This window comes from Oryzias latipes, chromosome 1 (genome assembly GCF_053564925.1).
Source record: "Oryzias latipes strain Hd-rR chromosome 1, Olatipes_Hd-rR_3.1".
Classification (NCBI taxonomy): Eukaryota; Metazoa; Chordata; class Actinopteri; order Beloniformes; family Adrianichthyidae; genus Oryzias; species Oryzias latipes.
The window spans coordinates 40,464,144-40,479,165 of NC_136237.1; the positions used below are offsets into that span (position 1 = coordinate 40,464,144).

General features: G+C 44.5%; 1 protein-coding gene across 4 annotated transcripts in view; it reads left to right on the top strand.

The window, feature by feature from the left end:
* Positions 1–15,022, top strand: part of LOC101168840 (apoptosis-stimulating of p53 protein 2) — a 28,997-nt gene that overhangs the window by 11,866 nt on the left and 2,109 nt on the right. For 2 of the 4 annotated variants that reach the window (XM_023954269.2, XM_078947658.1), the window contains exons 4-15: positions 1,328–1,410; positions 1,542–1,643; positions 1,802–1,979; positions 6,222–6,415; positions 6,765–6,929; positions 7,028–7,247; positions 7,987–8,106; positions 8,212–8,321; positions 12,066–12,462; positions 12,626–13,401; positions 13,477–13,614; positions 14,839–14,972. In XM_023954269.2, coding sequence (XP_023810037.1) covers positions 1,328–1,410; positions 1,542–1,643; positions 1,802–1,979; positions 6,222–6,415; positions 6,765–6,929; positions 7,028–7,247; positions 7,987–8,106; positions 8,212–8,321; positions 12,066–12,462; positions 12,626–13,401; positions 13,477–13,614; positions 14,839–14,972 — 2,617 coding nt within the window. The remainder of the gene's footprint in view (positions 1–1,327; positions 1,411–1,541; positions 1,644–1,801; positions 1,980–6,221; positions 6,416–6,764; positions 6,930–7,027; positions 7,248–7,986; positions 8,107–8,211; positions 8,322–12,065; positions 12,463–12,625; positions 13,402–13,476; positions 13,615–14,838; positions 14,973–15,022) is intronic. The other 2 variants (XM_023954275.2, XM_078947661.1) reach the window with 1 other exon arrangement.

The window sequence follows — 15,022 nt, forward strand, 5'->3', positions numbered from 1 at the left end:
AGCATCCAGCAGTAAATTTGGTCCTCCAACTTGCTTAACTCCCCCTTAGTTTTTCTCTCCCCTTTCTCTTCTGTCCTTTTCCCCCACTCTGTTTTTTCTGCTTTTTTTTCTGTCTAGTCGAGCAAACAAATGTTTACAAATTTGATAAATTTGTAAACAAGTTCAGCCTGAAATACAAAAGGAGTTTATACAAATATACACCTCGTGTGTCTGAAGATTCATAACCCCCTTTTAGAACATAGATAGAAGCTTTATTGTCACTTGCATTCATAAAGTGTAATGCAGACTAAGTGAAATAGCATTTCCTGGGACCATGAGAGTAAAGATTAAAAAGAATAATATAAAAGACTCAAACAGAAGATAAGAGACCAAAATACTAGTATAATGCCAATAAATAAGAGAATAAAAGAGCAATAAAAGGTGCCAAAACACATCTGTTCAGCACAAGAGGCCTTCAGCTTGTATCAGTATACTCAGCAACTGGAAAGGACTAGTTCAAAAATAAATAAATAACTAGAAATAAAAACTGCTGTGCATGAAAACAGAGGCGGCAGACGCAAATTGGCTGTTGGTTCGCAGCATCACAGTTAAATGTCTCAGATTGTTATGTTACTCAAAGCTGTCTGTTTGTGAAAAATGCACTTTTTAAATAAAATTATTGTTAATTGAGGGAGAAATAAATTCTCTAACTTGCCTTTTTGTGTAAAAAAAGTACCCCCACTTCTAAATGAATAATAAATCTTTTCAAACAGGAAATAACAGGACCTGTTTGGTGTTTTCATTTCATTTAAAGTGTTTTCCTGCTCGCTTCTTCTTCTCCTGCATGTGATACTGACAGCTAGCTGCAGATCTGAGCTGCACAGTTTAACTACAGTAGATCACGGAGTCTAATCAGCTTATGGCTGAAGGCAATCAAGTGTGGAGCTGCATGAGCGTTTGTCCGGCGTGTGCGCGTTTTCTGAGCTGATAAGCAGTCCAGTTTATCCTGTCTGGATCCTGAGATCATTTTATTCTCCCGAACGGCTGATAGAAAACAAAAAGACAAGGAATACCATGAGAAAAACAACAATGTTTATAAATCTTCATGCTTTCATGTCTTTCTAGCCAACTTCTGACCTTATTTCCATCTCTGGGTTGTAGACAAAACTGTCTTTAACCCTTAAGAACTGATGGTTTTGCTGGGATAAAATCTGCAAAAGTGATTGACATTCGTCCTCCCATCACTGAGTCAGGGCTTCCACACAGATTAGTTAGTCGGATCTTTATTGAATTGTGGCCGTCATACGTTGGAATTCTCTGAGACGAATGAGTGTCTGTTTGTGTCCAGATGCATCCAGAGGTGCAGATCTAACGAAGAAGAAGAAGAAGACTCAGGAGAATGCTTTTGGAGACAGATGTCTGGAGAACGGGGTGAGATCCATCAGTTCTGGACGTAACACGGATTGATGGCTACACTTTGCAACAGAAGAGGAGGAACTGAGTGATGCACCTCTGACGGTGCGAGGTCGTGTGGAGGTGAACTCTGTGTTTGTGTCATGCAGCTGTCGGCTCCTCGTCTGGACGCCACGCTGAATGAGCTGCAGGATCTGGCCTTTCGGCAGCAGCAGCAGATTGACGCCCAGCAGCAGCTCCTGGTCTCAAAGGTATGACCTCCACCCCGCTTGACGCATACTGATTCTGTGCTGCCATTTCACCAACCGCTGGACGCTTTCCTAATGTTTTTCTGCAAACATTTCTTCTGCTTTTCTGCCTAAACAGCAGAGCAGCAGTTGATTCACGGCACGTCTGTGTTTTCTTACAGGAGGAGCAGCTTCGAAACCTGAAGCTGCAGGATCAGCGGCTGCAACATCAGGAGCTTTCTGAACAGGAGCGACTGCAGCAGCTCCGAGAAAACGCTCGCAACCAGGAGGCCAAGCTGCGGCGGGTGCGGGCCCTCAGGGGCCAGGTGGAGCAGAAACGCCTCAGCAACAGCAAACTAGGTCAGGAGGTCATGCAACTTGTTAGTTTTTAAGACTTTTAATGCTGTACAGGATGCAGGAAAACCCATCCATGAGGGTCATCTTTTGAGAGCGTTCCCATGGGTTTTCTAATCATGATTATGCCCTTTTTAGCCAAAATCTAAAAACCTGTGTTGTCTTCTAGAACATAGTTTCTGCAGAGCGGCAGGAGTTTGTTAGAAATCGACCTCTGAGTTGTGGGCATGAAGCAACCCCGCCCCCTTTCCCCTCGCCATTGTTGAGAGCTTGGAGCAAAGAGCTTGTGACCAATTTGAATAAAAATATCCTCAGAAATAGATAGATAGGTACATGACTTTATTAATCCCACAATGGGGAAATTTCATTTATCTGTGGCAGCAACACGACATTCAGAAATAATCTATATAATATAACATCAATAAAGGACATCACAAATGACATTAATTTTAAATAATTAAAAATATTACTAAAATTATTATGAAAAATTATTATCAAAAATGAGATTCTTATTAAATAAAGAAATAAATATTAAATATTAAATAAATACAGCTGCAAAAGCGTAAAAAACATGCAGTCTGCAAAACATGTAAACTGTAAAAAAACATTACAAATATTTTTTCAAAATACAGAAATAACTAATGAAGTTCACACCAAAAACAAAAACAAACAACTGTTCAGGAATAAAAAACAATTTAAAATTGAAAAACAACAACTACAACAAAAGAAAATAAATAAATGACTAAACAGAAAAACACCCCTGGGACCGTGGAGTGTCACTGTAACATGGTGTTGTACAGTCTGATGGCTGTGGGGAGGAATGACCTGCGCTAGCGCTCCTTCTTACACTGAGGGTGCAACAGTCTTGTGCTGAAGGAGCTGGTCAGCGCCTCTACAGTTTGGTGCAGGGGGTGGGAGGGGTTATCCATGATGGATGTCAGCTTAGCTAACATCCTCCTGTCCGCCACCTCCTCGATGGACTCAAGTGTGCAGCCCAGGACAGAGCCGGCCTTCCTAACCAGTTTGTTAAGCCTCTTCATGTCTCTGCCTGCACTGCCCCCCGCCCAGCACACAACTCCATAAAGGACCACTGAGGCCACCACAGTGTCGTAAAAGGTCCTGAGCAGCTGTCTGCACACGCCGAACGACCTCAGTCTCCTCAGCAGGTGAAGGCGACTCTGACCCCTCCTGTACAGAGCATCCGTGTTGTTGGACCAGTCAAGTCTGTTGTTCAGGTGAACACCCAGGTATTTAAATGTGTCCACGACCTCAATGTCTGAACCCTGGATGTTCACCGGTGACTGTGGTGGTGAGGACCTCCTGAAGTCCAGGACCAGCTCCTTAGTCTTGCTGGTGTTAAGCAGCAGGTGGTTAACTTCACACCAGCTAACAAAGTCAGTGATGACCCCCCTGTACTCCTGCTCATCCCCCCCTGATACACAGCCCACAATGGCACTGTCATCTGAGAACTTCTGCAGATGAAGGTGGTGGGAGTCGTAGGTGAAGTCTGATGTGTACAGGGTAAACAGGAATGGGGAGAGCACAGTCCCTTGAGGTGCCCCCGTGCTGCAGACCACCACATCAGACACACAGTCACGCAGCCTCACAAACTGTGGCCTGTCTGTGAGGTAGTTGATGGTCCAAGCAGCCAGATGTTGGTCCACACCTGCAACCTCCAGCTTCCTCTTCAGCAGTGATGGCTGAATTGTGTTGAAAGCACTGGAGAAATCCAAAAACATGACTCTCACAGTGCTCCCAGGGGCCTCCAGGTGAGACAGGGCCCGATGCTGCAGGTAGATGATGGCGTCATCCACCCCGATGCCTGGTCGATATGCAAACTGCAGCGGGTCCAGTGCTGAGCTCACCTGAGTGCGGAGATGGCTGAGGATGATCCTCTCCATAGCCTTCATCAGGTGGGAAGTCAAGGCGACAGGTCTGAAGTGGTTCGGTTCCGTAGGACGAGGTACTTTGGAACCGGAACCAGGCAGGAAGTCCTCCAGAGGACTGGTACCTTCTCCAGTCTGAGGCTCATATTAAATCTGAACAGCATCACCACACAGAGCTGGTCTGCACACTCCCTGAGGAGCCTGGAGGTGATGCTGTCAGGGCCTGTTGCCTTCCTGGCCTTTGTTCTCCTTAACTCCATCCTAACCTGATTCAGGGTGAGGCAGAGGGGGGTTGGAGGGTGGGTGGGCGGTGGCTGGTCTGGTGCTGTGAGTCGTTGGGGGGGTCCTTTTGCTTCTGTTGGAAGAAGGGGGGAGTGGACTGCTTGGTGCTGAGGTGGTAACAGCTGGAGCTGGGAGGAGACGCCTGAGCTGAAAAGGTGTGAAGAGGGGGCCGTGTGGGTGGAGACTGGGGGCTGGGCAGAATCAAATCTGTTAAAGAACAGGTTCAGTTCATTTGCCCAGGCTTGGTCACCTGTGACCTGGCGACCATTTCCAGCCTTTCAGACCTCTCCACACATCACGGATGTTGTTCTGTTCCAGGCGCTGCTCCAGCTTCTTCCTGTAGCAGTCCTTGCACTTCCTGATGTTGTATTTCAGGTCCCTCTGTACTCTGCGTAGCTCCTCCTTGTCCCCAGAGAGAAAAGCCAAATACAATTATGAGCTTCATTTTCTTAAATGATGTCCTTCATTATCAGAAAAATGCTACAAGAACATGTTAAAAACGCCATTTTTGCCTTCCTCTGTCTCTTCTGGTGTCCCCCAAGGTTCTGTCCTTGGTCCCCTTCTTTTCATTACTTATCTCCTACCCCTTGGCAATATCTTCTGCAAATTTAATGTTAATTGTCATTGTTTTGCAGATGACACCCAACTCTATGTATCAAGCAAACCTGACTCCTCTCTTCCACCCTCCTCCCTCCACTCCTGTCTATCTGAAATCAAAAACTGGTTCACCTTAAACTTTCTCAAACTCAATAGTGATACAATCGAGCTACTCCTCATCGGTTCCAAATCCACCCTCTCCAAAGCCACAAGTCCCTCACTGTCCCCTCTGCTTCTATTCTGGTTCACAGTCTGGTCACTTCCTGTCTAGACCACTGTAATTCCCTCCTCTTTGGTCTCCCCCCAAAAACCCTCAATAAGCTTCAACTGAACTCAGCTCCCCGCATCATCTCCAGAACCCCCTCCTTCAGTCATATCACCCCGGTTCTCCGCCAGCTGCACTGGCTCCCCATAAACTCCAGAATCACATTCAAACTCCTACTGTTCACCTTTAAGGCCCTCCATAACCTGGCCCCTCCTTATCTCTCCGACCTCTTCCATATCAAAACCTCCTCTCATTCTCTTCGGTCCTCCTCCTCTGTTCAGCTCTCTGTTCCTCCGGTCCGACTCGTCATCATGGGAAGCAGAGCCTTCAGCTGCTCTGCTCCCAAACTTTGGAATTCCCTCCCTCCTGACCTCCGTAACGTAGACTCTTCCAACTTTCAGATCAAAACTGATCTGTTTATTTCTGCCTTCCCATCCTGATTCACTTTTGATTTTTGTCTTTTATATTTATTGTGCTTTTAATGTCTATTTTTAACCTTTGCTTCTACAGTCTCCTTGGGTTTCATGAAAGGCACTTTACATAAAATGGATTATAATTGTTATTGTTTTTTATCAGAATTGATCTTAAACATAACTGTTGTTGACTGTTGTTCTTAAATCACCACTTTTGAATAAATTATAAAAACACTTAGGTGGCGCCGCTGAGGGTTCTGTTTGTTACAGAACCCTGTAGAGAAATTCTGTGCAAATCAGAGGAACTCCAGTTGAATGGTGAGGTTACAGGGAGCAGAGGTGGAGAGGGTGGAGGACTTTAAGTATTTAGAGGTGAAGAGGTGTGTGTGAGCAGGTTGGAGGAGGTGGAGGAAGGTTGCAGGTGTGGCGTGTGTCATCGAGAATGAAAGGAAAGGTGTAGAAGACTGGTGAGAGCAGCCATGTTGAAGGTTTAGAGACTCTGACGCAGAGCTGGAGGTAGCAGAGATGAAGGTGCTGAGGTTCTCTTTGGACGTGACCAGGATGGATCAGAAATGAATCCATCTGAGGAACAGATCCTGGTAGATGTTCTGGAGATCAATGCAGAGAAGCAGGAGAGGGTTTGGACCCTTTGAGAGGAGGAGCAATGATGATGTTGCTAAAAGGATCCAGAGGTTAGTTTAGAGGAGAGTCAAACAGAAGCAGATGATTCTCAAAAAAGAGAAGAAGCGTAGCTCCTAACTGTAAACCTCAGAGCGTCATCATCCTACCAATTTTTGTTTTTCAGTGGAGGAGATCGAGCAGATGACGGGTCTGTTCCACCAGAAGCAGCGGGAGCTGCTAATGGCTGCAGCCCGGGTGGAAGAGCTGAGCGACCAGCTGGAGGCACTGAGGAGCTACAGGCTTGATCCTCATCTTCCTCCTCACCATCCCAACTCCTCTTCAGCGGCTGAGCTGGAGCGCCTCTATAGAGAGCTGCAGGTGAGACTCAGTCATAACAGTTGTCCGCTGGAGCTTTCCTGTCAGAAAGACCCAGATGATTACATGAAACAGAAAATCACATTTAAGACAGATTTGGAAAAAAGTTGGAATGACTTTGAGCGCTGTTGGTGCCTAAAAAACTCCAAAGTAAATTGAGTGTTCATGGTTTTGAAGCATCCATGTGTTTCTTATTAGTTTGAGGGTCAAAAGCTTAAATTATTTGTCATTATCACCACATTTCCTCCGAGTCAAACTACAGTTCTTTTAAATCTGAAATGAGCTGGAAAGTCGTGGGTTTCACAGGACGAGTCTTGCACAGATGATGTTGTCACCTCCGTCCTCCTAACAGCTGAGGAACAAGCTGAACCAGGACCAGAGCGGCCGGCTGCTGCAGCAGAGAGAGAGCCTGAGCAAGAGGAACCTGGAGGTGGCCGCCATGGACCGGCGGCTGGCCGAGCTCAGACAGAGACTCTGGAAAAAGAAGGCCGCTCTGCAGCAACAAGAGAACCAGCCGGTGAGTTTTCAGAGTAAAAATAAAAAGCTTTCAAAAAGACGTTTTTAACAACGGATCCGGAAGGTTTGGGTTAAACTGTTCTTTTCCCGTTCTTTTAGGTGGCTTCAGAGGGCGTGGCCTCTCAGATCTGTGCAAACTCCAGGGTGGCCGCGGTGGGGCCGTACATCCAGTCATCCTCTACTTCAAGCCCCCAGGGCACCTCAGCCCCCCCCCGACAGGAGGCTCTGGTGAAGCCAGCGTACCCAGACGGCACCGCCACCTTACCCATGCCTGAATCGTCCATGAAGCCCCCACCCCGACCAGCTAAACCTGCCTCTGGTATGAAGTTAACCAGTTCTTTGGTTTGGACGGAAAACTCGTCCCTTCAGGCGAAACACTCATCTAATACCTGCAAATGTATCCAATCACGGCAACTTTAAATGATTTCTCCCATTTTAAAAAAAATGTCAGTAACAACAAACATAAATGTCATCAGTCAAACCAATCATATGTCTGATTTTAACCCCTCCACTTCCTCGTGACGGGAATGCTGACATGGGTGATAACGTCTCTCAATTAGACTGTGCTCAACAGTTTTTAAATATTCTTGATGAAAACAAAAGTGGTGAGTTGATCAGTTGTGGTTGTAGACCTAGAAGTTATGTGAGGATCGCTCAAACTAAAGTTTTTTTCCCCCTTAAGTTGTGCGAAAATGCAAAATTCACACTTGAGTCAAAATGGCTGCCGAACCGTGGGTCCTGGGGCCATCCCATAATACTACTACAACTTCCTTTGGAGACACGTGTGTTTTGCTTCCGTTAGTGGATTTTGAAATATCTTTTTTGAGCCACTTAAAAAGTTTTGGCCCCATTCAATTTTTCTTTTTACGGGTTTTCTCGCTGTGATGTCATCTTTTTTCTTCTGGGGGGGGGGGGATTCACTATGTCCAATATTCATTTTCATCGGGTACTAGGTGCGTGTAAATTTTGGTGAGTTGTTGAGTTTGAAAACAGACCTTTTGTGTCCCTCGCTGTATGTGGACATGTGCAGGTTTTCATGTCAAATGTTATCCTCACAGGATTCAGCACGATGAAAGTGAATCAGAACTCCGACTGGAGCAGCTCGTATTCTGAATCCAGCGGGGGCCACGCCCACGGCCACGCCTCCACCCTACCCCGAGCGTTCAGCCGCAGCTCAGGTCAGTTGGGAGTTTTTTTAGATGTTGTTTGAGGACGATCTCAGCCCTACAACTGTGAGTTTTTAGAAGAAAAAGCCAAGCGTCTTGGTGTTGGATTGTCTTTAGCAGGTGGGGAGACTCTGATGGAGCAGCAGGGACCAGCAGAATCTGACACCCCCCTCTCTGCCCCGGCACGATCCAGTCACACCAAGGAAAACCAGCTCAGGGATACTCAGGTCTGTCATAACTGCATCGAACACCGTGTGTACGATGAGTCAGTTTACAGCGTTGCAGAAACCCCAATAGCATTAAACCGTGAAGAAAATCTGCAGGAGAACAACCTGTTAGCTCACAGGGAAACTGGTTCTGTTCCGTTTCTGTGCAGCATAAAGGCGGCCTCACTCCTTTGGGTTCTTCTACCAGCTGAGCGATTCAGAACCATGGTTAGTTTGTATCCTGTGATAAGATGACAGATTGAAAAACCCAGCAGCAGGACGTTCAGATCAATTCTATATTTAACACCGGAGATGTCGCCGGTTCCAGCTGAATAAATGACGCTCTTTGACAGACCAGCAGTGTCAATCAGCTGATTCTGATGCAAAGGAAAGCTGCTTTTCACAGACACAATCAGCTGATTCAAGATGATTTCTCAGGCTCTTCCCTGTTGTGTAGTGATGCATATCATAGCAAGGCTGCTTTTCTCCCCTTTGGAATCCACCACAATCACGTTAATCGAGAAGGTGGAAGAATTACAGCAGCCGAAAGAACGTAAACGCTGTGGCTGAGAGAACAGCAGTGATGTTTTGGGTCCTCTTGGTTCTGAACGAGCTGCAGCTCGGTGAAGAGGCACGAATCAGCTTCTCTGAATCCTGTCTGCATGTGATCCTTGTGATTCATCCAGAATATGATCCCAGATGGGGGAAAAAACTGCCTCCATCTTCACTCTGATGCATCAGATCGCATCACAGCTGCCCTTCAGTAGAACTCACTCTATTCTTAATCCACATTTTTTAACAGTTTTGATTTGATTTGAAATGGTTTATTTCAAGCAATCAAGTAAGAAGAATACATAAAACATATCAAACTTAGGATAATTAGACTTAAAATAAATATTGCTTGACAGGAAGGAAGGGAATTTATATAATCCCACCCCTGTTATACCGTAACCATTTTATACATGATTTATCATCATCCAGTTCATAACTTTTATCAGACAGAATTAAGAATCGTTAGGTATCAATAAATCACATGACAAAGATGAATTACTTAATTATTATGTAAAAATAGACATAACTATTTTAGAAATCAATATAGCAAATGCAGATCAGTGAACTAAAATATATGCAGATTATGTTCATTAGAAAAATCATGTACATTATTAAAAATATTTCTATATCAGAAAAAAAGACATAACACTGTTTCAAAAATCTACATAGAAAATAGTTATCAAGTTTCAAACGTTAAAAAAAAGTTTGATTTCACTTTACTGCTCAGACTCTTTATTTTCATGGTATCTTCATGCAGGAGTTTTACTCAGGCATAAGAAAACTAGAAAGTGAAGAATCACATTCCAGTGGATCATTTTCTATGCTGTCTGCTGTTAAAAAGACGGAACATCCTGCAGTTTTATATAACAGTAGATACACTGTTTATCCGCGCTTCTAAAATTACACTGAGTTTAGGAGCTTTTGGAACCCATTTTTGCAGTAATTCTTTGAATGTGTTCATTTGTAAATCTTGAGGAAACTTGACAGGCAATTTAATAAAAACTGAAACCAAAAACCAACAGTAGAAATTGTGTTTTACTGTAGTTCAGTCCAACTTCTTTATCATCTAAAAAAGTCTGCTTTAGTCCAGGTTCTGTGGTTTTTTTGTGCAAAGAAAATCAACAAACCAATTTTTATATGAGCTCATTTCCAATCCTGAACACGCATGAAACTGGTTGATAATATTCTTCACGTAGATCACGTAGACTCAGAGAAATATGGAGTCCTATACTGTTCATAAATAAATAAATAAATAAATATTTAAATAAATAAATAGATATGGCCTCATGCAAATACACAATAAACCAATAAATCTCTCATAAATATATAAAAAGATCATGAAATTGTGAAAAACCTGCACACTGATTTTATATAAGCCATTATATTATTCAATATATTTCATTTTGCTTTAAAAATCTGTTCATTATTTTAAAACAGCATTTTAAAATATTCATTTTTAATCATGTGGAATATTATTATAATTCTGTCTTTTTTCAGAAGCTTGGATTTCAAAATCAATCTTTTCCAAAGTAGCTTTGTTTTTATTTCATGTTGCTGTTTTTCACAATGGCTGATTTATTTCATGAAGAGCTTTTTCAGGAGAATGAGTCTGTCAATCAGTGAAAGTGGGCGGGATCTAAACGCTCATTGGCTCATCCATGGAAATCGACTCATATTCCTCGATACCCGCTCAGCGGTGTGCCAGTCAGAGAGATGACATATTTCAGCGATATCTGCACGGCTTTGCTGACATTAGAGGTCAAATAGAGTCAAAAAATCTGTCTGCTGCAGAAGAAGCAAACATGGACGACTCTGTTTTTGTAGTTTGAGGGTTTGTGTGGACCAAACCACAGAGGAGCTCCGGTCATCCACATCTTGACTGCAGGACCTGAAGCAGAGACTCTCTGGGATAATGTCATGAACTCAAACATGGAAACATTGTTATCATGTGAAACTATTCAAAATAAATAAACCTGATCTTTTAACACTCCATGTGCATTGCGCATCCATGCATTGTTACTGAGATAAGCAAAGGCAACCGCTCCATGTGGCTATATCAGGCTAAAAACATTAGCTGGTAGCCCATCCCACATGCGGCATGTTGCGTTCATGGAACTCCAGTTCATAGAAGTTTTGTGGAACTCTAAAAACCACCCAGCCTAACTTAGACCACTACTAGATGTTAATGAGAATATGAAAATTGCCGAACCGACCACAAAACCACCTGAATTATGCACACTCGCCCAAAGCCACTTTTATCCGCAAATTTAGAACAAAAACTGCCCAATTTCGTGTAACACTGTGGATGTGTTGAGGTGCATACTCCCCCTAGTGTGTAGGGGTGTGCATTGCGCCGTCACGTTTGGTGAAGCATCTTCGATCGATGTAGTCAGGGTGCTGCTGCTCATGTCTGAGTAAAGGAAAAGCCAATCACAAAAGTGTCTCCGCCTTGTCTAGTTTGATTGACAGACAGAGACATTCTCCTGAAAAAGCTCTTCATGAAATAAATACGCCATTGTGAAAAACAGACGTAGAATTATAATAATATTCCACATGATTAAAATGAATATTTTAAAGTGCTGTTTTAAAATAATGAACAGGTTTTTAAAGCAAAATTAAATATATTGAATAATATAATGGCTAATTTAAAAGGTTTTTCACAATTTCATCATCTTTTTATATATCTATAAGAGATTTATTGGTTGATTGTGTATTTGCATGAGTTCATATTTATTTATTTAATTAAATATTTATTTATTTAATTATGAACAGTATAGGACTCCATAGAGAAGGTGACCCTTTTCCCTCCCAGCGGAGGATGAAAGTACGAGTAAAAACAGTAAGAAAACACAAAAAACCTTCCTGTGGGAATGAACATTTAATAAATTACAATTCCCTATTTCTTACATTTCCATGTGTCTAAGAACTGCCCTCATGGGGTGGGTACAGGCCCACCTGCAGGGGGAAAAATGGGCAAACCTGTACGGGACCCACAGATTGGCTGCAGGAAAAATCGAGGTCAATGTCTAATCGGAAATGAGCAAATTTGTTCATGTGCCTTTTTTTTCTCCTATGGCCATACAGGTTGTAGCGAACACTGTAACCCTTGTGCTATCCTAGGTACTTTAACGTTTGGAGTGGGGTCATCTGGACCTACCGTACAGGTGGGACTATACCTTTAACAGTTTAAACCTCTCTGTATTTCACATACAGGCTTCAGCTAAAGGACCGTCCAAGATGGCAGGACCACCTCCAGTTCCAACTAAACCTAAACCATCCTTCTCAGCTGGACCGCCAACCTTCTCCAAGCCCAGCTACAGCACCGGGACCTTCCCCGGTAAGGTCAGGCCAGTTGGAGGCAACCTGAAAGCTCAGAGAGTCCCCTCCAGCCACAGCAACACCCTCCCGCTGCCCAATAAGCAGGAGAATCCACCAGCTGTAGCTGTTCGACCCTACACGCCTGAGCTCTCAGATGGTCCACCATCTGTGCTGCAGAAGCCTCAGACTCTGGCGGCTTCTTCCATCTTCTCCATGTACACCCAACAGGCAACTCCCGGGAAGAGCTACCAGAGCAGCAATTATGGAACCCTACCACGCAGCCGACCTCGAGGTGAAGCTCCAGCGATTACGGTTAACTTGGTGACAACTTTGTAGTAAAGCTGTCTTTTTAGAACAAAAAAAAACCTTATCATAACCATAACTGATGGATATTTGAAGGTCTCTTTTGTTGAGCGTTTCTTTACTTTTGGTCTTTATTGTCACGTTTTCCTCAGTTTATGGACCAAAGCCAGCCCTCCAATCCAGCGGGGGGCAGAAGTCTCTCGGCTCAGACAAAGCACCCCCGCATTCTGGCGATTGTGGACCTGACAGAAGCGATGCTGGGAAAAATGTCCCAAGTGTTTGTGAGGGTGTTGAAGGAGAAACTACTGATAATGCTACGCCCCGTCCACTCAGCCCCACCAAGCTCCTCCCCTTCCAGTCAAACCCACACAGGAACCCCAGTGACACCGACCTGGAGGCCCTCCGCCGCCGGCTGCACAACGCCCCCCGGCCCCTCAAGAAGCGCAACTCTATTACAGAACCTGAAGGTCCCGGTGGACCCAACATTCAGAAACTTCTCTACCAAAAGACCACTCTGGCTGCCATGGAAACCATCCCCATGGAGACGGTCAGTTCATCAGGGTCATACGCGGAGCCTTCTGGTCCTGAGGGCAGGACGTGCGGGGATGCACCTCCCAAATCTGACAGAGTCAGGGAAATTGGCACAAACCAAAAATCTGGCCAAAGCTCCAAGAAGAACCCGACTCCGCCCCCTCTGCCTCCCCGCTCCCCCATCATTGATCCCATCTCCCCACATTCCCTGCCCCCCCCACTGGAGGAGAAAGAAGAGGAGGAATGTTCACGCACCTCAGCACATCAAGACCGTGTCCTGGATGAGTTCCCGCCATACCCACCGCCGCCGTACCCCAGCAGCGGGGAGGCGGAGCACGGCGAAGACAACCTGAGCTTTCAGCCTCCAGAGATCACAGGGCAGGCCTCTCTGCCCCCCGTGAGTGACACTCGATTACAATCAAAAACCAACCACAGGAGTCTTTCACAGCCGTCATCCTCCTCTGTCTGTCAGGGTAAGAAGCCGATCCTCCGCAAGGCCGGATCAGACCGGATTGACCACAAGGTGCGGGTCAAGTTCAACGCTCTGGCCCTGCTGCTGGACGCATCTCTAGAGGGGGAGTACGACCTCGTCCAGAGGGTCATCTACGACGTGAGTCACTCTGGTCCTTATCTTGTGTAGATGTGAAATTTGGTCAAAATCTGTTGGAAACTTTGTGTTTGGAACACAAAAATGAAACATAGAGGAGCAGGAACCTTTGCTGTAACCTAAATCAACAATGTTCTAAAAAGTGAGAAAGTGGGCGTGGCATTGTAAAGATGGAGGCTTTTTAAAGAAGTTTTAACATGTTCTTGAAGCTTTTTCTTCTGTTGGTGGAGGACAAATCTTAAGAAACTGAAGGTCAAAACTGCATGTTTGAGTATTTATTTATTCAAATAGTTGTGAATCAGGAGCAGAAGGAAAAATGCTGTTTGAAAAAGATTGCATTTGTTAGGGAGAAAACCTGCGGGCACGGCCACAAGCTCCATTCTGATGCAACAACTTTTAGGGGGTGGCGTAGCCCTGCGCCAACTCAGTGGTAAATTTCTGATGAACTCCTGCTGCTCTGCAGAAACTATGTCCTTAAAAACAACACCGTTTTTTTTTTTTACTTTGGCAAAAAAAACAACTGCATAACAATTATAATATAATAATATAATATAATTATAATTATTAAAAGACCACTGGAAACACTTTAAAACTAGAAGGAGCTGCATTTCCAGGAGAAAATGCAGGGTTGAACGCTATACTGCTGAATGAAAATTAAACTTGAATGGTAATAATTGGCAAAACAATAAAGAAAGAAATGATCAAAGTTGACCACGAATAAAGTGAAAACAGCACAATAACAAAAATACATTTTTGTAAAAAAGGCCAGAGCCGGGTATCGAACCAGCGAGCTTCTGCACCAAGGATTCCCCATGGATTTCAATGGAGGCAGAAATCCTGGCAAATCTTGAAAAGTTCAAGGATTTGTCATAGCTGGAAAGAGCTGAACGTTTTAATAGTTGAACGGTTAAAATAAATGAAAAATTGTAGAAGGGATTAGGCGGCAAAAAATGGCGGAAGATGCTAGAAGAAAGAAAGAAAAAGAGAAACAGGAAAACGATGGGTTGAAGGCTTTATAGCGTTCAACCAAGTGGATCAAAACATGATGATAGTAGGTCTTTCCGTCCACCGGTTGGAACTGCAACGTTTGTACTTAAGGGTTTCCTTCAAGCATGGAACGGCTTGGCTCGGCCTGTCCTACTGTTCCCTTTCCTATTGAAACAACGAAAAACTTGAGGGCAGAAGCGAGTTTCTCCTGATGTGACAGCTCTGATGTTTACTCTGAAGGTGGAAGACCCCAGCATGCCCAACGACGAGGGCATCACGGCGCTGCACAACGCCGTCTGCGCCGGCCACACGGAGATCGTGAAGTTCTTGGTTCAGTTTGGCGTGAATGTTAACGCTGCCGACAGCGACGGCTGGTGAGTTCAGTTCAACCGGCTCCACGGCGGCGACTCACAAACCTCTGACC